The sequence below is a fragment of the Pecten maximus genome, chromosome 8 (assembly GCF_902652985.1).
Source record: "Pecten maximus chromosome 8, xPecMax1.1, whole genome shotgun sequence".
Classification (NCBI taxonomy): Eukaryota; Metazoa; Mollusca; class Bivalvia; order Pectinida; family Pectinidae; genus Pecten; species Pecten maximus.
In genome coordinates this window covers 2,658,854-2,684,935 of record NC_047022.1, presented here as the reverse complement: position 1 = coordinate 2,684,935, position 26,082 = coordinate 2,658,854, and the positions used below count along the sequence as shown (strand labels likewise).

General features: G+C 41.6%; 1 protein-coding gene across 1 annotated transcript; it reads right to left on the bottom strand.

Annotated features, from left to right (window-relative positions):
• LOC117333145 (solute carrier family 46 member 3-like) lies at positions 1-25,714 on the bottom strand. The gene is made up of 2 exons (XM_033892288.1): positions 25,341-25,714; positions 1-2,867 (listed from the first exon to the last, which is right to left on the bottom strand). Exon 2 carries the CDS (start codon positions 1,769-1,771, stop codon positions 221-223), a length of 1,551 nt encoding a protein of 516 aa, XP_033748179.1. The 5' UTR covers positions 1,772-2,867; positions 25,341-25,714; the 3' UTR covers positions 1-220.
• Between the last annotated feature and the right edge of the window lie 368 nt (positions 25,715-26,082).

The window sequence follows — 26,082 nt, the reverse complement described above, 5'->3', positions numbered from 1 at the left end:
TGAAATGTCACAATCAGTTTTATTTACAACAGAGACTGCATACAACTCAAATAATTCAATATAAATCACTGATTGGGCATAGTTTATAAGGTATCACATCTAGGGGCCTCTGTCCAACATGAATTTTAAAGAAAAAATAACACATATTTTCTCGACATTATTTTCAGTTTATATTCAATATAACTAATAATCAAGCTACCCAGATCTCGTGGACGAGATTTCATCTACTTTCAATATCAGCTCGTTCATGAATTCCATTAAGACCGTTTATATCCGTTTTACCATTAAGATCAACCTTTCCATATGAATTTGTTTTCCCATTTAAATGACTCATCTCCATCTTACTTTCAGTTTGTTCTTTGGGCGTGTCATCTCCGTTGTCCGGCTTGATATTTACATGAACTAGTAGTATAATTATGATCATTACAGTGTACAAGCCTGCCGCCAATAAAAATGCGAAACCAGGAAATATATCGAGAGTAGACCCGTATAAATAGGTAAAAACAACAGCTAGAAATTTAGCCGCAGTTTCGCCACTTCCCAATAAAGAGAACATCTTTCCCACTTCGTCTTCCTGCACCATTTTACTTAGAAGAGATCGGACAGGGGAATTAATTATTCCACCAAAACTTCCTACCACAACGGCAAGCCATACCATCCAAGTCTCGTTGCTCCAAGCCATAATCACAAACCGGATACAAGCGCACGAGAGACCTATGATACTGATCGAAAGATCTGAGAACTTCAACATATTTGAAAGTATGGGTAGAAACACCAGTAAGATAAACCCCATTGCTGCGTTGTCAAGTGCCGACAAGTATCCGAACCAAGATGTCGGCCAGCTGAGTGGAGACTTCTCCGTGAATAGGAGGGTTACATCCGTGAGACCGGTTCGGCATGTTTGATGGAGGAACAGAACAACAAAGAGTGAGATTATAAAACGTCTCGTGCTTCCTGCACGTGGCTTTGTAATAACTTGCACTGATTCCATAACGTTTTTCCCTTTACAAAAAGCTTTACATGGAAACAAATCCCGTTTGTCACCGACATTTACAGTCTCGCGTAGAGTGACGAGAGTTAAAAGCACTACCAGAGCGTTCATGAATGAAACGCAACAGTAAGATGTCAGAATATTTGTGCTATCGATTAGGAGCCCACCAATCAGCGAGCCTATGAACATTCCTAGAAACTGCATAGCGGCGATGGTCCCGAGGCGCTTGGTCCGTCTGTCTGTTGCTGTGATATCCACTACGTAACTACTGACAGCCATGCTGACCATTGCCGTCTTGCCAAAACATCCATGTATAACTGATCCAACGAGAAAACAAGCGATGGATCCGTCATACGCCATATTGGCCGCCATGTACAACAGGACGGCGAAGGTAGTCCCGAGGCTCGGCATCACCATCGGTAATTTCCGGCCATATTTATCGCTCCAGGCACCACAAAACATGCCGAGCACCAGGGCAGGAAGATTAGTGATAATTTTGTGAAGGATCATGTATGTAGTAGCTTGTTTTTGCACAATTTCTTCGATATCGACATTGTCTTCAATATGACGACAGCTATGTATTCGATTTGGGTACATGCTATAACAGACAATTTGGGGTACATTGGGACGAAGTACGGCGTCTAGGAGAGCGTCCCCGATACTGTAGACCAGGAAGATGAAATCGACCTTACAGTCACAAAGACATTCCTTGATGCAGTAATATAACGACTTTATATTAAAATCACGGACCTTAGCAATCAAATTTGACCGGGAAGGCATTTTGATTGAATGAGTTATTATATACACAGACTATATATCTGAATATATTTAATTGTCATACATAAAATTGCATGGTTTTATATTCATAATTATCCCTGAAATTTTTCTCAACAGTAACAACAAACAAATTAAAAACAGTATGACTTATTTCAATGGAAATATTCAATCTGACAGGTGCTATATCCTTCCCTAATTTATTTGATATATTATACATTGCTACCAAATATTCCGTTTAAAAATGTTTTCTTTTTCCTCTCCTTTGTGATAACATGGCAACTTAATAACACTCTCAGTAGCGGATTGTTCAATCTTCCATTGTTAAATGACACTCTCACGATTTTGATATTCTCTAATATTGGCGGATTGTTCAATATTCTGTTGTTTAATATCGCTCTCACGATTTTAATATTATCTGATACAGTAGGAGCTGTTCAATCTCCCAATATTAGATAATACTCTCACGATTTGGTATTATCTGATACAGTGGGAGCTGTTCAATCTCCCAATGTTAAATAATACTCTCACGATTTGGTATTATCCGATACAGTAGGGGTTGTTCAATCTTCCCTTGTTTAATAACACTTTCACGATTTTGATATTCTCTGATATCGGCGGATTTTTCAATATTCCCTTGTTTAAAAACACTCTCACGATTTTGATATTCTCTGATACAGTGGGGTTGTTCAATCTTCCCTTGTTTAATAATACTCTCACGATTTTGATATTCTCTGATATTGGCGGATTGTTAAATATTCCCTTGTTTAATAACACTATCTAATATTGCCTTGCTCGTGTTGCTTTTCTCGACACTGTCGTTGTAAAAGTTGTGTGGGTGATTTAAAAACAAGCCATCAACAAGCATATGGTCTGGCGTCATCAACACTGTACTCCCACTTCTAAGCGACTTTCCAATAATAATCAGGCGTCTTCCTTTGATCTACCCGTATTTGTTGTATGGATCCTATCCAGGTCGGATATCCGCCTTGTTGACCCTCGGGTGATCTCCTGACACTTCACTCTTTACCCCGGACGATCTTTAGACCGGCCGTCACTAACCGTTGAGCCCCGGAGTGTTCTCTGGGTGATGTGTCAATGCCTACAACATATAAAATAGGAGACAATTAGTGACTTACCATCACGTTCATATTGGTGAGGATTTTAACGTTTCTCTTCATGTTGATTTGCCTTAGGATTAACATCAATTCACAGGGATTAATTGGATTGTAGTAGGTCAGCTTACTTTGAAATATAAAACCTGATGATATCCTCCTAAGTCGTTTAGTATAGTTTTATTACGTCATACCGTTACAAATGTATATAAACCTTGTCCTTATATCATACTTTGTGTTGCACAATATGGTCACACTTTGTTCCGTAACCATTAACGCAATCGTTTTCGTGTTTATATGTTCTGGCGCCATTACGTGAAGAAGAATTTGGGAAAATTCCATCGACTACATAAATGTTACATGTAACAGGACACATTTCACCAAATTATTTCCATATGCTAATGTCATGACTGAACATGTTTCTGAAATATAATCAACAAATAAAAAAACTCAGTACCTTGGTATCAATGAGTAAAATATGTATAAACATTTTATTACGTTTCAAAATTCACAGGAATATCAAACATGTAAAACAGTCCATTCTGTCTATTGGACACTACGTGTATGTATCGGTAAATGGTCTAACGGTGTGGTGTGGTGTGGTGTGTCGGTAAATGGTTTAACGGTGTGGTGTGGTGTGGTGTGGTGTGGTGTGGCTGTAAATGGTCTAACGGTGTGGTGTGGTGTGGTGTGGTGTGGTGTGGTGTGGCTGTAAATGGTCTAATGGTGTGGTGTGGTGTGGTGTGTCGGTAAATGGTCTAACGGTGTGGTGTGGTGTGGTGTGGTGTGGTGTGGTGTGGTGTGGTGTGTCGGTAAATGGTCTAACGGTGTGGTGTGGTGTGGTGTGGTGTGGTGTGGTGTGGTGTGTCGGTAAATGGTCTAACGGTGTGGTGTGGTGTGGTGTGGTGTGGTGTGGCTGTAAATGGTCTAACGGTGTGGTGTGGTGTGGTGTGGTGTGGTGTGGTGTGGCTGTAAATGGTCTAATGGTGTGGTGTGGTGTGGTGTGTCGGTAAATGGTCTAACGGTGTGGTGTGGTGTGGTGTGGTGTGGTGTGGTGTGGTGTGTCGGTAAATGGTCTAACGGTGTGGTGTGGTGTGGTGTGGTGTGGTGTGGTGTGGTGTGGTGTGTCGGTAAATGGTCTAACGGTGTGGTGTGGTGTGGTGGTAAATGGTCTAACGGTGTGGTGTGTCGGTAAATGGTCTAACGGTGTGGTGTGGTGTGGTGTGGTGTGGTGTGGTGTGGTGTGGTGTGGTGTGGTGTGGTGTGGTGTGGTGTGGTGTGTCGGTAAATGGTCTAACGGTGTGGTGTGGTGGTAAATGGTCTAACGGTGTGGTGTGGTGTGGTGTGGTGTGATGTGTCGGTAAATGGTCTAACGGTGTGGTGTGGTGTGGTGTGGTGTGGTGTGGTGTGGTGTGGTGTGGTGGTAAATGGTCTAACGGTGTGGTGTGGTGTGTCGGTAAATGGTCTAACGGTGTGGTGTGGTGGTAAATGGTCTAACGGTGTGGTGTGGTGTGGTGTGGTGTGATGTGTCGGTAAATGGTCTAACGGTGTGGTGTGGTGTGGTGTGGTGTGGTGTGGTGTGGTGTGGTGGTAAATGGTCTAACGGTGTGGTGTGGTGTGTCGGTAAATGGTCTAACGGTGTGGTGTGGTGTGGTGGTAAATGGTCTAACGGTGTGGTGTGGTGTGTCGGTAAATGGTCTAACGGTGTGGTGTGGTGTGGTGTGGTGTGGTGTGTCGGTAAATGGTCTAACGGTGTGGTGTGGTGTGGTGGTAAATGGTCTAACGGTGTGGTGTGGCGGTAAATGGTCTAACGGTGTGGTGTGATGTGGTGTGGTGTGGTGTGGTGTGGTGTGTCGGTAAATGGTCTAACGGTGTGGTGTGGTGTGCTGTGGTGTGGCGGTAAATGGTCTAACGGTGTGGTGTGATGTGGTGTGGTGTGGCTGTAAATGGTCTAACGGTGTGGTGTGGTGTGGTGTGGTGTGGTGTGGTGTGGCGGTAAATGGTCTAACGGTGTGGTGTGATGTGGTGTGGTGTGGTGTGGTGTGGTGTGTCGGTAAATGGTCTAACGGTGTGGTGTGGTGTGGTGGTAAATGGTCTAACGGTGTGGTGTGGCGGTAAATGGTCTAACGGTGTGGTGTGATGTGGTGTGGTGTGGTGTGGTGTGGTGTGTCGGTAAATGGTCTAACGGTGTGGTGTGGTGTGGTGGTAAATGGTCTAACGGTGTGGTGTGTCGGTAAATGGTCTAACGGTGTGGTGTGGTGTGGTGTGGTGTGGTGTGGTGTGGTGTGGTGTGGTGTTGTGGTAAATGGTCTAACGGTGTGGTGTGGTGTGGTGTGGTGTGGTGTGGTGTGGTGTGGTGTGGTGTGGTGTGGTGTGGCGGTAAATGGTCTAACGGTGTGGTGTGGTGTGGTGGTAAATGGTCTAACGGTGTGGTGTGGTGTGGCGGTAAATGGTCTAACGGTGTGGTGTGGTGTGGTGGTAAATGGTTTAACGGTGTGGTGTGGTGTGGTGTGGTGTGGTGTGGGTGTGGCGGTAAATGGTCTAACGGTGTGGTGTGGTGTGGTGTGGTGTGGTGTGGCGGTAAATGGTCTAGCGGTGTGGTGTGGTGTGGTGTGGTGTGGTGTGGTGTGGTGTGGTGTGGTGTGGTGTGGTGTGGCGGTAAATGGTCTAACGGTGTGGTGTGATGTGGTGTGGTGTGGTGTGGTGTGGTGTGTCGGTAAATGGTCTAACGGTGTGGTGTGGTGTGGTGGTAAATGGTCTAACGGTGTGGTGTGGCGGTAAATGGTCTAACGGTGTGGTGTGATGTGGTGTGGTGTGGTGTGGTGTGGTGTGTCGGTAAATGGTCTAACGGTGTGGTGTGGTGTGGTGGTAAATGGTCTAACGGTGTGGTGTGTCGGTAAATGGTCTAACGGTGTGGTGTGGTGTGGTGTGGTGTGGTGTGGTGTGGTGTGGTGTGGTGTTGTGGTAAATGGTCTAACGGTGTGGTGTGGTGTGGTGTGGTGTGGTGTGGTGTGGTGTGGTGTGGTGTGGTGTGGTGTGGTGTGGTGTGGTGTGGCGGTAAATGGTCTAACGGTGTGGTGTGGTGTGGTGGTAAATGGTCTAACGGTGTGGTGTGGTGTGTCGGTAAATGGTCTAACGGTGTGGTGTGGTGTGGTGTGGTGTGGTGTGTCGGTAAATGGTCTAACGGTGTGGTGTGGTGTGGTGGTAAATGGTCTAACGGTGTGGTGTGGCGGTAAATGGTCTAACGGTGTGGTGTGATGTGGTGTGGTGTGGTGTGGTGTGGTGTGGCGGTAAATGGTCTAACGGTGTGGTGTGATGTGGTGTGGTGTGGTGTGGTGTGGTGTGTCGGTAAATGGTCTAACGGTGTGGTGTGGTGTGGTGGTAAATGGTCTAACGGTGTGGTGTGGCGGTAAATGGTCTAACGGTGTGGTGTGATGTGGTGTGGTGTGGTGTGGTGTGGTGTGTCGGTAAATGGTCTAACGGTGTGGTGTGGTGTGGTGGTAAATGGTCTAACGGTGTGGTGTGTCGGTAAATGGTCTAACGGTGTGGTGTGGTGTGGTGTGGTGTGGTGTGGTGTGGTGTGGTGTGGTGTGGTGTGGTGTGGTGTGGTGTGGTGTGGTGTGGTGTGGTGTGGTGTGGTGTGGTGTGGTGTGGTGTGGTGTGGTGTGGTGTGGTGTGGCGGTAAATGGTCTAACGGTGTGGTGTGGTGTGGTGGTAAATGGTCTAACGGTGTGGTGTGGTGTGGCGGTAAATGGTCTAACGGTGTGGTGTGGTGTGGTGGTAAATGGTTTAACGGTGTGGTGTGGTGTGGTGTGGTGTGGTGTGGTGTGGCGGTAAATGGTCTAACGGTGTGGTGTGGTGTGGGTGTGGTGTGGTGTGGTGTGGTGTGGCGGTAAATGGTCTAGCGGTGTGGTGTGGTGTGGTGTGGTGTGGTGTGGTGTGGTGTGGTGTGGTGTGGTGTGGTGTGGTGTGTCGGTAAATGGTCTAACGGTGTGGTGTGGTGGTAAATGGTCTAACGGTGTGGTGTGGTGGTAAATGGTCTAACGGTGTGGTGTGGTGTGGTGTGGTGTGGTGTGGTGTGGGTGTGGTGTGGTGTGGTGTGGTGTGGTGTGGCGGTAAATGGTCTAACGGTGTGGTGTGGTGTGTCGGTAAATGGTCTAACGGTGTGATGTGTCGGTAAATGGTCTAATGGTGTGGTGTGGTGTGGTGTGGTGTGTCGGTAAATGGTCTAACGGTGTGGTGTGGTGTGGTGGTAAATGGTCTAACGGTGTGGTGTGGTGTGGTGGTAAATGGTCTAACGGTGTGGTGTGGTGTGTCGGTAAATGGTCTAACGGTGTGGTGTGGTGTGGTGGTAAATGGTCTAACGGTGTGGTGTGTCGGTAAATGGTCTAACAGTGTGGTGTGGTGTGGTGTGGTGTGGTGTGGTGTGTCGGTAAATGGTCTAACGGTGTGGTGTGGTGTGGTGGTAAATGGTCTAACGGTGTGGTGTGGTGTGGTGTGGTGTGTCGGTAAATGGTCTAACGGTGTGGTGTGGTGTGGCGGTAAATGGTCTAACGGTGTGGTGTGATGTGGTGTGATGTGTCGGTAAATGGTCTAACGGTGTGGTGTGGTGGTAAATGGTCTAACGGTGTGGTGTGGTGTGGTGTGGTGTTGTGTGGTGTGGCTGTAAATGGTCTAACGGTGTGGTGTGGTGTGGTGTGGTGGTAAATGGTCTAACGGTGTGGTGTGGTGTTGTGTGGTGTGGTGTGGTGTGGTGTGGTGGTAAATGGTCTAACGGTGTGGTGTGGTGTGTCGGTAAATGGTCTAACGGTGTGGTGTGGTGTTGTGTGGTGTGGTGTGGTGTGGTGTGGTGGTAAATGGTCTAATGGTGTGGTGTGGTGTGGTGTGGTGTGTCGGTAAATGGTCTAACGGTGTGGTGTGGTGTGTCGGTAAATGGTCTAACGGTGTGGTGTGTCGGTAAATGGTCTAACGGTGTGGTGTGTCGGTAAATGGTCTAACGGTGTGGTGTGGTGTGGTGTGGTGTGGTGTGGTGTGTCGGTAAATGGTCTAACGGTGTGGTGTGGTGTGGTGGTAAATGGTCTAACGGTGTGGTGTGGTGTGGTGTGGTGTGGTGTGGTGTGGTGTGGCGGTAAATGGTCTAACGGTGTGGTGTGGTGTGGTGGTAAATGGTTTAACGGTGTGGTGTGGTGTGGTGTGGTGTGGTGTGGTGTGGTGTGGTGTGGTGTGGTGTGGTGTGGTGTGGTGTGGCGGTAAATGGTCTAACGGTGTGGTGTGGTGTGGTGGTAAATGGTCTAACGGTGTGGTGTGGTGTGGTGTGGTGTTGTGGTAAATGGTCTAACGGTGTGGTGTGGTGTGGTGTGGTGTGGTGTGGTGTGGGGTGGTGTGGTGTGGTGTGGTGTGGTGGTAAATGGTCTAACGGTGTGGTGTGGTGTGGTGTGGTGTGGTGGTAAATGGTCTAACGGTGTGGTGTGGTGTGGTGTGGTGTGGTGTGGTGTGGTGTGGTGTGGTGTGGTGTGGTGTGGTGGTAAATGGTCTAACGGTGTGGTGTGGTGGTAAATGGTCTAACGGTGTGGTGTGGTGTGGTGTGGTGTGGTGGTAAATGGTCTAACGGTGTGGTGTGGTGGTAAATGGTCTAACGGTGTGGTGTGGTGTGGTGTGGTGTGGTGTGGTGTGGTGTGGTGGTAAATGGTCTAACGGTGTGGTGTGGTGTGGTGGTAAATGGTCTAACGGTGTGGTGTGGTGTGGTGTGGTGTGGTGGTAAATGGTCTAACGGTGTGGTGTGGTGTGGTGTGGTGGTAAATGGTCTAACGGTGTGGTGTGTGTGTGGTGTGGTGTGGTGGTAAATGGTCTAACGGTGTGGTGTGGTGTGTGGTGTGGTGTGGGTGTGGTGTGGTGTGGTGGTAAATGGTCTAACGGTGTGGTGTGGTGGTAAATGGTCTAACGGTGTGGTGTGGTGGGGTGTTGTGTGGTGTGGTGTGGTGTGGTGTGGTGTGGTGGTAAATGGTCTAACGGTGTGGTGTGGTGTGGTGGTAAATGGTTTAACGGTGTGGTGTGGTGTGGTGTGGTGTGGTGTGGTGTGGTGGTAAATGGTCTAACGGTGTGGTGTGGTGTGGTGGTAAATGGGTCTAACGGTGTGGTGTGGTGTGGTGTGGTGTGGTGTGGTGTGGTGTGGTGGTAAATGGTCTAACGGTGTGGTGTGTCGGTAAATGGTCTAACGACGTGGTGTGGTGTGGTGGTAAATGGTCTAACGGTGTGGTGTGGTGTGGTGGTAAATGGTCTAACGGTGTGGTGTGGTGTGGTGTGGTGTGGTGTGGCGGTAAATGGTCTAACGGTGTGGTGTGGTGTGGTGTGGTGTGGTGTGGTGTGGTGTGGTGTGGTGGTAAATGGTCTTACGGTGTGGTGTGGTGTGGTGTGGTGGTAAATGGTCTAACGGTGTGGTGTGGTGGTAAATGGTCTAACGGTGTGGTGTGGTGGTAAATGGTCTAACGGTGTGGTGTGGTGTGTGGTCGTTCTAATGGCTGCAGTTGTTTACTGTCGGGTGAACAAAACAATTAAGCTTGGTAGTCCGGTGTTGACAGCGTCCCTCCCCGCGGTTACCCGGTGGTCTAAATGTTTCATACATACTGTGTTATATAACCAGGTCCGATATAACTCCTCTGTTATATAACCAGGTACGATATCAATCCTCTGTTATATAACCAGGTACGAGGTAACTCCTCTGTTATATAACCAGGTACGATATAACTCCTGTTATATAACTAGGTACGATATAACTCCTCTGTTATATAACCAGGTACGAGGTAACTCCTCTGTTATATAACCAGGTCCGATATAACTCCTCTGTTATATATTTACATTTGGATGGCAAAGCCATGATATAAACAAACTAAACAAATTTGCAGTCTATGAGAGTATAACTGACACCCAAAGCGTGACACCATTCTATGCATAACTGACACCCAAATCGTGCATTCGGGTGTTATTCATACGCGACCGGATTTACGGATGGGATCCCCCGGAACTACTTGCAACCAATGTAAACAAATGGCATCTTATCATTGCTCATCATGCTATCGGATAGAGTACGAGACCAGAAAACAAATCTTAAAATGTAAAACGAAAATAAAGGTAAGAATGGTTAACAATCACGAAAATGGAAATAAAACAAGATTTAATCAACACATATGTTGACAGATATTTGTTCCGGGGCCAGAGTGGAAAATCAGTACACACCACATTGTTTGCGCGCCACCGCCATCCAATGTTTGAATGACAAAAATTTTGAAACCCGACACATCATGTTTATGTCAAATCATAAGAACGAGGCTTCTCTCCGGTCGTACAATAGAACAGTTTCTTCTTCACAAAAGAAAGCATCAAGTGGTGCATTATCCTGTCTTACGCATCCTAAACTTGAAACAGCCATGGTACCCGTCACAAGCAACGTTGTCGCTGAAGCTCGTCTAACTCCCTCGGCCACTGTCACTTCTCTCATTGGTCGTATCCCTGACACCGGTGCTGTTGTAGCTACTATAAACTGTAATGCTGTTTCCATGCAATCAAAGAACATGTTTACACCTGGTTTTTTGGCGAATTCCACTTTCTCCCACTGCACATTCAACTTTCATAGCTAAACTCTGTCAATGCTGTCAGTCGTTGCGTGCGCGTGGTGACGGGTGAAATTTCCATTCGCATAATTGTTCCGGATGGTAAATTAAAAAAAAAAACCGAAATCGTTAACAAACTGAATAATTCATCCGTATATTCTGAAATACTGACTACCAATATTATTGATATTGTTATTAAAATATCTGATGATGTTTTCAGTATTTTTTTTATTATTTCCACGCACTATTTTTTTTTTTTTTTGCCAATCAGCACGTGAATCACAATAGGCTGTTCAATTTGTTGACCTCTGACAATGGAAACGTCGGTAAAAGTAAGATTTTAAATTATAATGAAAATTAAAGTTGAAATCGAAAAGAAACTAATATAGAAAACGTAAATATAAGCATTAAACTGTCTTTTTATGGATTATATGGTCTATATAGATGCCAGAGCTTTGCAGACAATCATTTCATAATGCGCTAGCGCGCATTATGAAGATTGTCTGCAAAGCTCTGGCATCTATATAGACCATATAATCCATAAAAAGACAGTTTAATGCTTAAATAACCAGGTACGATATAACTCCTCTGTTATATAACCAGGTGAGATATAACTCCTCTGTTATATAACTAGGTACGATATAACTCCTCTGTTATATAACCAGGTACGATATAACTCCTGTTATATAACCAGGTACGATATAACTCCTCTGTTATATAACCAGGTACGATATAACTCCTCTGTTATATAACTAGGTACGATATAACTCCTCTGTTATATAACTAGGTACGATATAACTCCTCTGTTATATAACCAGGTACGATATAACTCCTCTGTTATATAACCAGGTACGATATAACTCCTCTGTTATATAACCAGGTACGAGGTAACTCCTCTGTTATATAACCAGGTACGAGGTAACTCCTCTGTTATATAACTAGGTACGATATAACTCCTCTGTTATATAACCAGGTACGATATAACTCCTCTGTTATATAACCAGGTACGATATAACTCCTCTGTTATATAACCAGGTACGAGGTAACCCCTCTGTTATATAACTAGGTACGAGATAACTCCTCTGTTATATAACCAGGTACGAGATAACTCCTCTGTTATATAACCAGGTACGATATAACTCCTCTGTTATATAACTAGGTACGAGGTAACCCCTCTGTTATATAACTAGGTACGAGGTAACTCCTCTGTTATATAACCAGGTACGAGGTAACCCCTCTGTTATATAACTAGGTACGAGATAACTCCTCTGTTATATAACCAGGTACGATATAACTCCTCTGTTATATAACCAGGTACGAGGTAACACCTCTGTTATATAACTAGGTACGAGGTAACTCCTCTGTTATATAACCAGGTACGATATAACTCCTCTGTTATATAACCAGGTACGATATAACTCCTCTGTTATATAACTAGGTACGATATAACTCCTCTGTTATATAACTAGGTACGAGGTAACCCCTCTGTTATATAACTAGGTACGAGGTAACCCCTCTGTTATATAACTAGGTACGAGATAACTCCTCTGTTATATAACTAGGTACGAGGTAACCCCTCTGTTATATAACTAGGTACGAGATAACTCCTCTGTTATATAACCAGGTACGATATAACTCCTCTGTTATATAACCAGGTACGAGGTAACTCCTCTGTTATATAACTAGGTACGAGGTAACTCCTCTGTTATATAACGAGGTACGATATAACTCCTCTGTTATATAACCAGGTACGATATAACTCCTCTGTCATATAACCAGGTACGAGGTAACCCCTCTGTTATATAACCAGGTACGATATAACTCCTCTGTTATATAACTAGGTACGAGGTAACTCCTCTGTTATATAACCAGGTACGACAGGACTCCTCTGTTATATAACTAGGTACGAGGTAACTCCTCTGTTATATAACCAGGTACGATATAACTCCTCTGTTATATAACTAGGTACGAGGTAACTCCTCTGTTATATAACCAGGTACGATATTGCTCCTCTGTTATATAACCAGGTACGATATAACTCCTCTGTTATATAACCAGGTACGATATAACTCCTCTGTTATATAACCAGGTACGATATAACTCCTCTGTTATATAACCAGGTACGATATAACTCCTCTGTTATATAACCAGGTACGATATAACTCCTCTGTTATATAACCAGGTACGATATAACACCTCTGTTATATAACCAGGTACGATATAACTCCTCTGTTATATAACCAGGTACGATATAACTCCTCTGTTATATAACCAGGTACGACAGGACTCTTCTGTTATATAACCATGTACGATATAACTCCTCTGTTATATAACCAGGTACGATATAACTCCTCTGTTATATAACCAGGTACGATATAACTCCTCTGTTATATAACCAGGTACGATATAACTCCTCTGTCATATAACCAGGTACGAGGTAACTCCTCTGTTATATAACCAGGTACGATATAACTCCTCTGTTATATAACCAGGTACGAGATAACTCCTCTGTTATATAACCAGGTACGATATAACTCCTCTGTTATATAACCAGGTACGATATAACTCCTCTGTTATATAACCAGGTACGATATAACTCCTCTGTTATATAACCAGGTACGATATAACTCCTCTGTTATATAACCAGGTACGATATAACTCCTCTGTTATATAACCAGGTACGAGGTAACTCCTCTGTTATATAACCAGGTGAGATATAACTCCTCTGTTATATAACCAGGTACGATATAACTCATCTGTTATATAACCAGGTACGAGATAACTCCTCTGTTATATAACCAGGTACGATATATCTCATCTGTTATATAACCAGGTACGATATAACTCCTCTGTTATATAACCAGGTACGATATAACTCCTCTGTTATATAACCAGGTACGATATAACTCCTCTGTTATATAACCAGGTACGATATAACTCCTCTGTTATATAACCAGGTACGATATAACTCCTCTGTTATATAACCAGGTACGATATAACTCCTCTGTTATATAACCAGGTACGATATTGTTCCTTCTTCGTGTGTCCGATGCAATCAGAAGCCAAGCTTATAAGTAAAGTGTCTCTCAGCACAAACATAAACCTGTGTTCAGGTTCGAACCCGCTATATTGGAACAATATATATATATATCATCTATCACGTGGTACGGATGATATAGATCATGTAAGTACCTCATTATTTACGGTGTAACACAATAACTGACCCTTCTATAGCCACCATACACACGAGCTGTTGTTATCGTCCGGGGGGTTTTCATCTCAAAGTTATTATCAGTGGCTAATGTTTAGGAATGGGAAGTTTCGACGAGGTGTGTAGGTATAACAATTACAAATGCATAAGCATCCTTATTTTCTGGACGATGAAACGGTATCTGGCACGCAAAGCTTATAACCTAACGCGACCCGCTTTAGCAAGTCGCTACGGAAGTCTGTATAAGGGACTGGGGAGGTGGTCATATTGTCGTGTATGTTAACAGGAGAAGCGAAAGTTATCTGGCAGTAAACACTGCAGATACTAATCTTTGATGTGTAAAACGAGCTACAAATACAATTCTAACCTTCAGTTCATGAAACCGCAATAGATACAGATTCCAGGTCATACTCTTACAAACAATACATCAGTTTCCTTTCAAAGTTATGATTTTAAATATTCTCACGAAGTTTGTACTTCCCATTTAAGAGCTTCAGAAGCCTACATTGTTTGGCTTCTCCATTGGACATAAACTTAACAGCTAAATGCTTACTAAAGACACCAACATTACAAGTCCGATATGTAGATACGCATTGCCATATTTTGATCACTATTTATTTGGATTTATCCGATATTAAAACATGGGGGCCGCGGTGGCCGAGTGGTTAAGGTGTCCCGACACTTTATCACTAGCCCTCCACCTCTGGGCTGCGAGTTCGAAACCTTAGTGGAGCAGTTCCCAGGTACTGACCATAGGCCCAGGTTTTTAAAACATCTAGACGAGCTGGCTAGCCGGAGCTACATGCATGTATTATTTTTTTATTTCCTCCAAATTGAAGAGTTACAAAAAGAAACATACATTGTTGTCAAAAATAAACACATCAATTATTTACAGAGATGCCCGGGTAAATGAATATATAATGAAATAGTTATATAACTACATAATGAAAGGTCACGAAAGTAGCAAATGATACAAAAATCATTACAATGCATGTGAAGCCTGAGGTTTCCAGCGGTTGGGGTTGGGGAGAGCCCTACCAGCAAAGTCCTCTCAGGCTTTCACAGGCATTAACACACACGATATATTATAACAATGGCATACATCGTCAGGACTTCGCCGTATACAGTTTTAAACACGGTCAACATTTCTGACATTGTGCTACCGGAGCGATCGCAACTGTTCCGGTATCTTATCGGCCGACTTTCGTTGTTAATTGTGTTTAATTCCAGCGAGGTACCCCAGTGATGTATATTTACATTTGCTCCGCATTTCCCCATTGACACAATGCTAAGAGGCAGTTGCCATCATACGCCTATAACACCCAGTGCCTCAGGCTATAACACCCAGTTGGTCATGTGACATTAAAAAAGGCGGGATGTTTTGTTTTTTTTTGTTGGTACAGGTTTTTTTTTAAGTTGACGGAAATGGTAAGACAATGTAAATATAAGTCTTGAACATTGGTTTTGATGTTGTTATAGTCGATATGGCAGCAAGATGTATGGTGGGCAAATGTAGCATTGGAACCCTAACGGGTTACGGGTTGCCATGCCATTTGCCCACCATACATCTTGCTGCCATATCGACAATAACAACATTAAAACCGCTGTTGATTGCTTAAATGACACGCTCTTTAGGTTTACCCATATATCCGTTATCAGTCAAACATATGATCTTAGGTTTAATAAAAAGATCGAAATGTTGCTCTATAAATGTCACAGATCAGGGAACAAAGAGTCCGCGTGTGGAACACATGTTCATCAAATATTTATATAATTAGCGAAGTGGTTTGTATAGCAAACCAAATACGATGCGGCTTTCTTTTACATTTGTGTACATCTCTATTAGGATGACAGTTTTAAAAAGTGTATCGCCGACTCCCATTTAGATAAGTAGGGGAGTATATATGATACACGTGGTACAAGCAGTTGATGATATGATATTGACAATTCGCAAAATACATTGAGCCATAATGCATTGCTCGGCCACAGATAAGTCGTGTTTGATGCTATTCGCCCGGGGCATTTTGAAAGCCATTTGCCATATAAGCCGTGTAGGACGGTGACATACATTAGATGGGCTCGGCTAGTAGGTCTGACAGGCAATACAAGACCTTAGGACAACTTCCGTTCGTGGCATAAAGTACATTATTGACACCTCATTTCTAATGTCTCGAACTTATCAATTAACCGCATTCGTAATGCAACGAACATCTGGTAAAGGCTACAAGTCATTTGCACATAATTTCAGATGTCAATCGAACGGTCCTCAGTAGAGATACCTATGCGGATTACTGTTCGTAACTTGATCTTTTGTCTTGGTTTAGTTTGTCTTACTTTAAGGATGTTTGTGTTTGAGTATCACAAACATGTACATGATGACGTAGCAAAAACGGGTTTTCCAATTGACGTTGATTATACGGGATTTGCAATTGACGTCAATCGTACATGATGTACCAATGGAGTGCATGTCATGAGATTTCCCAATAACGTTTGTAATACGGAGTTTACTATGTAATATATATTTCGGGATTTCCTATGATGTAGATATCACGGGATTTCTTATGACTCAAAATATTACGGGATTTCTGATGAAGTTAATATTTCCTGTTTGATCGCAAAGAACTACCAATTCAGGCAAATATATAATAAGTATGAAGATGCTTGTATTGATTGCTATTCTGAAATCAGCTTTAAAGAAATATTTCTGACTATAAAATGACCAGGAACACATATACACGGACAACTCTTTTCCCTTCGTGTTCTTGTTTGTCAATATGTTGGTCAAATGTCTCCGGACAAATAAAATTATCTCCGGACAAATAAAGTTATCTCCAGACAAACGACGTTGTCTCCGGACAAACGACGTTGTCTCCGGACAAATGCATTCCCTGTGTAGACATTCATATAGTGTGTTCTGTCTAACGAAGTCACTAAGAACAAAAAACAGAATAACAAAACAACATAACCAAAGGGGTATCACAGTATGGAATAACAAGGTGTCACATGACGTAACAATGTGTCAGATGACGTAACAATGTGTCAGATGACGTAAAAACCAAAGGGGTGACACAGTATGGAACAACAATGTGTCACATGACCTAACAACCAAAGGGGTATCACAGTGTGGAATACCAAGGTGTCACATGACGTAACAACCAAAGGGGTATCCCCGTATGACATAACAAGGTGTCAGATGACGTAATAACCAAAGGGGTATCACAGTATGACATAACAAGGTGACAGATGACGTAACAACCAAAGGGGCATCAAAGTATGACATAACAAGGTGTCAGATGACGCAACAATCAAAGGGGTATCACAGTATGGAATAACAAGGTGTCAGATGACTTGACAATGTGTCAGATGACGTAACAATGTGTCAGATGACGTAACAACCAAAGGGGCATCAAAGTATGACATAACAAGGTGTCCGATGACGCAACAATCAAATGGGTACCACAGTATGGAATAACAAGGTGTCCGATGACGCAACAACAAAGGGGGCATCAAAGTATGACATAACAAGCTTAAGGTGTCCGATGACGCAACAACCAAAGGGCATCAAAGTATGACATAACAAGGTGTCAGATGACGTAACAACCGAAGGGGTATCACAGTATGACGTAACAATATGTCACATGACGTAACAACCAAAGTGGGTGCACAGTATGACGTAACAAGGTGTCACATGACGTAACAACCAAAGGGGTATCACAGTATGGAATAACAAGGTGTTAGATGACGTAACAATCAAAGGAGTATTACAGTATGACATAACAAGGTGTCAGATGACGTAACAACCAAGTGGTTTCACAGTATGACGTAACAAGGTGTCACATGACGTAACAACCAAAGGGGTATCACAATATGACGTAACAAGGTGTCACAAGACGTAACAACCAAAGTGGTTGCACAGTATGACGTAACAAGGTGTCAGATGACGTAATAACCAAAGGGGCATCAAAGTATGACATAACAAGGTGTCAGATGACGTAACAACCAAAGGGGTATCACAGTATGACGTAACAAGGTGTCAGATGATGTAACAACCAAAGTGGTTTCACAGTATGACGTAACAAGGTGTCACATGACGTAACAACCAAAGGGGTATCACAGTATGACGTAACAAGGTGTCACATGACGTAACAACCAAAGGGGTACCACAGTATGGAATAACAATGTGTCACATGACGTAACAACCAAAGGGGTATCACAGTATGGAATAACAAGGTGTCCGATGACGTAACAACCGAAGGGGTATCACAGTATGACGTAACAATATGTCACATGACGTAACAACCAAAGTGGGTGCACAGTATGACGTAACAAGGTGTCACATGACGTAACAACCAAAGGGGTATCACAGTATGGAATAACAAGGTGTTAGATGACGTAACAATCAAAGGAGTATTACAGTATGACATAACAAGGTGTCAGATGACGTAACAACCAAGTGGTTTCACAGTATGACGTAACAAGGTGTCACATGACGTAACAACCAAAGGGGTATCACAATATGACGTAACAAGGTGTCACAAGACGTAACAACCAAAGTGGTTGCACAGTATGACGTAACAAGGTGTCAGATGACGTAATAACCAAAGGGGCATCAAAGTATGACATAACAAGGTGTCAGATGACGTAACAACCAAAGGGGTATCACAGTATGACGTAACAAGGTGTCAGATGATGTAACAACCAAAGTGGTTTCACAGTATGACGTAACAAGGTGTCACATGACGTAACAACCAAAGGGGTATCACAGTATGACGTAACAAGGTGTCACATGACGTAACAACCAAAGGGGTACCACAGTATGGAATAACAATGTGTCACATGACGTAACAACCAAAGGGGTATCACAGTATGGAATAACAAGGTGTCCGATGACGTAACAACCAAAGGGGTATCACAGTATGGAATAACAATGTGTCACATGACGTAACAACCAAAGGGGTATCACAGTATGACGTAACAATGTGTCACATGACGTAACAACCAAAGGGGTATCACAGTATGACGTAACAACCAAAGGGGTATCACAGTATGACGTAACAATGTGTCACATGACGTAACAACCAAAGGGGTACCACAGTATGGAATAACAATGTGTCACATGACGTAACAACCAAAGGGGTATCACAGTATGGAATAACAATGTGTCAGATGATGTAACAACCAAAGGGGTATCACAGTATGACGTAACAAGGTGTCACATGACGTAACAACCAAAGGGGTACCACAGTATGGAATAACAATGTGTCACATGACGTAACAACCAAAGGGGTATCACAGTATGACGTAACAATGTGTCACATGACGTAACAACCAAAGGGGTATCACAGTATGGAATAACAAGGTGTCCGATGACGTAACAACCAAAGGGGTATCACAGTATGACGTAACAAGGTGTCAGATGATGTAACAACCAAAGGGGTATCACAGTATGACGTGACAAGGTGTCACATGACGTAACAACCAAAGGGGTACCACAGTATGGAATAACAATGTGTCACATGACGTAACAACCAAAGGGGTATCACAGTATGGAATAACAATGTGTCACATGACGTAACAACCAAAGGGGTATCACAGTATGACGTAACAAGGTGTCAGATGACGTAACAACCAAAGGGGTATCACAGTATGACGTAACAATGTGTCACATGACGTAACAACCAAAGGGGTATCACTGTATGACGTAACAACCAAAGTGCCAAGGAGTACAGACTATCGTATTATCTAACACACAGACCAAACGAAAACATAAAGTGTCGAGAAAGTAAGAACGTATAACCAAGCGTCCAAATAGCCTATACCTATAGAAACTAGCAATATTGATATAATACCTGGCATGTTCCTCACATACCGAAATTCTATTACGATGTAGGCGATCTTACTGACACAGCCAACATTGGATACATGTCGAGGTGTAGAACAGGCACCTTTACAAAACAACGCTAGTCTTCATAGAATTAAGGTAAACTATATACCGGTTACAAAACAACGCTAGTCTTCACAGGATGAAGGTAAACTATATACCGGTTACAAAACAACGCTAGTCTTCTCAGGATGGAGATAAACTATATACCGGTTACAAAACAGCACTAGTCTCCACAGGAAGGAGGTAAACTATATACCGGTTACAAAACAACGCTAGTCTTCACAGGATGGAGGTAACTTATATCGGTTATAAAACAACGCTAGTCTTCACAGGATGGAGGTAACTTATACCGGTTATAAAACAACGCTAGTCTTCATAGGATGAAGGTAAACTATATACCGGTTATAAAACAACGCTAGTCTTCACAGGATGGAGGTTACTTATACCGGTTATAAAACAACGCTAGTCTTCACAGGATGGAGGTAACTTATACCGGTTATAAAACAACGCTAGTCTTCACAGGATGGAGGTAAACTATATACCGGTTACAAAACAACGCTAGTCTTCACAGGATGAAGGTAAACTATACCGGTTACATAACAACGCTAGTCTTCACAGGATGAAGGTAAACTATATACCGGTTACAAAACAACGCTAGTCTTCACAGGGTGAAGGTAAACTATACCGGTTACAAAACAACGCTAGTCTTCACAGGAAGGCGGTAAACTATACCGGTTACAAAACAACGCTAGTCTTCACAGGGTGAAGGTAAACTATATACCGGTTACAAAATAACGCTAGTCTTTACAGGGTGAAGGTAAACTATATACCGGTTACAAAACAACGCTAGTCTTCACAGGAAGGAGGTAACTTATACCGGTTACAAAACAACGCTAGTCTTCACAGGAAGGAGGTAAACTATATACCGGTTTTAAAACAATGCTAGTCTTCACAGGATGGAGGTAAACTATATACCGGTTATAAAACAACGCTAGTCTTCACAGGATGGAGGTAACTTATATACCGGTTACAAAACAACGCTAGTCTTCACAGGAAGGAGGTAAACTATACCGGTTACAAAACAACGCTAGTCTTCACAGGAAGGAGGTAAACTATATACCGGTTACAAAACAACGCTAGTCTTCAGAGGGTGAAGGTAAACTATACCGGTTACAAAACAACGCTAGTCTTCACAGGGTGAAGGTAAACTATACCGGTTACAAAACAACGCTAGTCTTCACAGGGTGAAGGTAAACTATACCGGTTACAAAACAACACTTGTCTTCACAGGGTGAAGGTAAACTATATACCGGTTACAAAACAACGCTAGTCTTCACATGATGAAGGTAAACTATATACCGGTTACATAACAACGCTAGTCTTCACAGAATCAAGGTAAACTATACCGGTTACAAAACAACACTTGTCTTCACAGGGTGAAGGTAAACTATATACCGGTTACAAAACAACGCTAGTCTTCACAGGAAGAAGGTGAACTATATCGGTTACATAACAACGCTAGTCTTCACAGGATGGAGGTAACTTATACCGGTTACAAAACAACGCTAGTCTTCACAGGAAGGAGGTAAACTATATACCGGTTACATAACAACGCTAGTCTTCACAGGAAGGAGGTAAACTATATACCGGTTCTGTGGATGTTTGATATTCTGAACCAAAACCATTCTATATAATTGTCTCCGCTATTCCTCTGTACCATGTTTGAAGCCGTCCATTTGCTTGATCAACCGGAACGCTACGTCTCGGTGCGTTGGGCGTTGTGGTGAATTATAATATTAGTATGGGATACGTCCCTGTGTGTTTGACTCACTACAATAAAAACAGCCCATTAAAAGAGGGCACCCCGCAGGACAAGTTGTTGACGACGCATTGTTCTGTTAAGTATTCAATGACAAGCGGTTGCAGGTCAGGACAATCAAAGACGGTAAAGTCGGTGCCATTTCTAACGCCACATGATGAATAATTTAAACCATAAGATATTTTTAACGGTCGCCATTAATGGCTGCCTACCGGACCAGGTCATACCGAACTTTCGCTGTCCTTTCTACGAGATTAACACACATTGTTCTCATTAAAGTGACATACGGACGTCCAGGCCATTAATATTTGTTAACAGGTTTTCACGAGAAAATAGGAAGTACTCCATGTGTAAGTGTCATACGATATACTTCTACATACGAAGCAAATGTGTGACAGCATGTTTACTTATTTCTCTGCGTCTGGTGAATTACTAAAATAAAACATGTTTCATTAGTGTATCTTTTCACTTTACTGCATTACTGTCTCGAGAACAGCTCGTGGATAGCCTCGATGTTGATTTGAGAAATTTTGTACGAATTTGGTTGGTGATAAATAAACTACTTAAGTAAATATTAGCCTAAGATAATCTAAAACCTTTAATCATTCATCACAAGGAATGTAAACATCTAAAGAGTAAAATGATTTGTTCATGTTTTTTACCTTTTTTCACTAGAAGTCCACAAATGTGGATGACTGTTGCCTGCGCAAACGTCATTTTAGAAATTCTATAGTAACCATGGGAAAACAGTTCTACTTTCAGTTTGTGATTTGGTAGAGGTGACATCGGAGGTAATATCGATGTGTGGTTGGTGATCGGTACCTATAGTGTGTGATGTCACTCCAGCTATAAATAGAATCTGAACTCGAACTAACCCATCATTCATGAAGAAGACATGTATGTAGCTGAATACTGATGTCAGGTTGTTGTGAACAGTTAATGATAAAACAACTCTCTGCGTTAACTTTAGAAAATTATAGAATATTGACACAAACGTCCTGCTCGAAATTCAATCCGTAATGATGATATAGCAATATACCAAGTGACAAGCAGGAGTTGTTGAAGAATATGAAGTTTATTATGAAACGTGCAAAGAGCTATCTGTCCAATTAAGAAGTGGAATATTGATACGAGATTTGTACACGTTTTGTAACCAACATTATAAAACCACATACCAATTAACAAATCAATGTTGCATGTGGTGGTGAAAACTGTTTATCATCAAAATTATTTATGTGCTACGGCCATAACGGGGAAATGAAACACAGATTTAAACTTGATTTGTAATGAATTTTGACAAAGCTACTGCTGTGGTAAACGATAGCGACAAAAATAGGTCGGAAAGCTAGAACGTGACTGATGACGCTGATATTATAACATCTTCATCGATAACGTTTATAGTTTTACCCCTTTTAAATTATCGAGATGTCGCCATGTTATTAAATCTTCTGTCGTTCCGGGTTAATGTAAGATGCTTGCCAACAGAGATGTTGTAATCTTTAAATTTGAAAATCCAAATCTGGAGTGTATGATGTCAAATGACTGTAACCTGGTTAGGAGAACCGTCACCAGAGGAACCAAACAGGATCTATCTAAAACCAGCTAATCTTCATTTTCAGCAAATATGTTTTTCAGCATTTTGTATAAATACACCAACAAACTGTATACTATCATGTAGAGATTTTAATTAAGGAAGACACGTTCCTAATGTTACGGCCATACGTCTGTTCGATTGTACCATTCTCTGTGTGGACACGATTGACACACTTGGTAGATATTTTTGACTCATTGTAATTTGATATGTGTTTGTTGAACAGCAAATATAGTGTTAACATAGCGGAACAATTAAAGAAACGCGATATCATGATGTATCGCCAGTCTAATGTTTGACAAAGTGAATTTGTATTGATCAGGTTTATCCTCTAGACTATGTATACACTAAAGTGATTCCACGATAATTTACACACAATACACTCGTATTATACAAAATGTCGGGAGGAATCGAGAACCTAGAGGTATCTGACTCCCCCATGAAACTGACCAGTTCACACACAACAACAGGGTTATGGTATCAGTGACTCGATTCCGCAATTCAAGGGTTTGATGTATTACAGAACACATCTCTACGGCAAGGTATAGCAATCTAGACAATGAATGAGAACAATTGGAGAATGCCTAAAGGTATATAGACGTAGTATACCTATTGTTTAAGTGCTATCATAAGTGATATGTCTGTGAATATTCAATGTGTTCAGGAACAATGAGTAATTTTAAGTATTGTTATAGAGCGGTTCCTGTTGTGTATTGTGGTACTGACAGACCAACCGGTCGTGTTCGACGTTGACAACAATGTACGTGTAATATACGGTACTCTCAATTTTAGTCCTGTAACATCATCTTTAAGGCATTTTATCAAGTCTCAATAATATGTAGCAAATATATGACATATACAAAATGCAGGTTTACCTTTCAACAATAAGACAAAAATGTTGACATCGGGTAAAATATGGTTTTGGGCGTGATTAGGTATAAACTATCAGAATGAATGGGGATTACGGTCGAAGTTTCAGACTCGCTGTAAGTTAAGAAATATTCCCGAATATCCTAACCTAACTTTAAAACAAGTGACATATACAGCCTTGTTGTTCCTATGACAATCCTATTCCATTATATACACATGTTTAATATACATAGCTTTTATACATGTAACATAAGAACGCTACGTCCTTGTCATTTACTTTTAAGTTTCCTTAATTTTCGACAGAAATCAACAATCACCAGGTTAGATGATAACTGAACTTATGGACTCATAAGAAAAATATGTATTCCAACAGATGTTATAAAAAAAACATCGGTATCGCGCAGGTTGATCTAACTGGAAAATCCAAAATTAAACAAGAACACATTTATGACGACAAACTCCGAAACAGCAGCGATGCTCCCGATAATTGTATTGCACAAATTTAGTACACGGATTTGACAGACATTGAAATGACTGTTCCTACCTTGTTATTATACTGACAAATGGTTAACATTAAAATGTGACAGTCTGGGGCAGACATATTATTATTTCGTTTTTCTCTGCAATCGTATTACTTACTTATAGTATATATAAAAATATCAAATAACAATGATCCGAGATTGATTAATTATAATGTACGAAATAACGATACTTGTAAGATTTATTACAAATACATAATATCAATATGTATATATATATTTTTTTATATATTATGAATGTAAAATAACGATAGGTATTATATCTAGATTATATATCAATATGTATCAAATATTTCATTTAAGCATTGAACGGCTTTCAGTTGGCATTCATATTGACTATGAATGCCAACTGAAAGCCGTTCAATGCTTATATTTACCACCTGCGATTTTTTATTTTTTCGTGCGATTTTTTGGGGAAATTTTCAAATTCAAATTTCAGTTGGCAGTTCATAAGCTGGTGAACTCGCAACTGAATTGGTAGGGTTATATAGTGGCAGTGCCATACAATGGTAAATATATATAAATAATATCGATTTGTATGAGATAACAAAATGTGTTAGATATATTATATACATTATATCAAAATGTATTATAGATATATATACCCAACAATAATTTGGATAAGATATATATACATTATATAAATATAATTTTTTATAAGATAAATTTTATATACATTATATCAATATGTATTAGATATATATACACAACAATTATTTGTATTAGATATATATACGTAACATAAATATAAATTTCTATAAGATGAATTAAATCTACATGATATCAATATGTATTATACATATCCATATACATACTGGTAATAACGATAAGTGAGAGATATAACTTACATCAATAAACATAAATATATAATAATGATACGGATTATATTTTGATATTTTATACATCAAACAATTTAAGTAACAGATAAATCGAACTTACCTTTTCCGTAATAGAGATTCATGTCCGCCAATCCTCAACACCTTTTGGGAAATCTTGACGATCTTGTTTTTTGAGTTCGTCGACGTTGCTTGACCATGTCCGTTTCCTTTCATGCTCTCTGTTGTTTGAACCTATTCTTAATGATTCTCATTATAAGAACAGTCCATTCCACAAAACTAATCTTATTACAAAATCCGATTCATTGTCCGTTCACAAGTTTATTTGAATTTTCCAAATCAATTTAAAATGTCTTATTTATATGATTCTCCACAAGGAACCGGCATGTACCACTTCCATATGACAGAATTGTATATGCATACAAGTTTGTTTTCATGAATGTCTCTTGTCTACTACAGACACGCCGATCTCTCCGTATGAAAACTTTATGAATGAAACTGAGCAGCAACATCATCGCTCCTGCACGTGGTGATTGGACGTCACTCACACCCAATACGCCACGCCCATTTGAGATGTTAGTTTCACCTCGGGCTTCGATATCTGCTCTACCAATAATGTGTTGAAGTGGGAAGTTTCGCTCCGAATCGATCGATAGCGTTGGTTAGCGCCTTCGCCAAATGAGCAAATCAAAGCCTTCGTTTCACAGGTGTGGGTGGCATGGTTAGTTATTTAACACATGTGGAATAGAATTCCAAGCAATTCGTGGCCACACTAACAAAACTCATGAATGGACGAGTACAAAAGAACCTACCGACTCCAGCCTCAAGGGAACACTGTTAGCTTT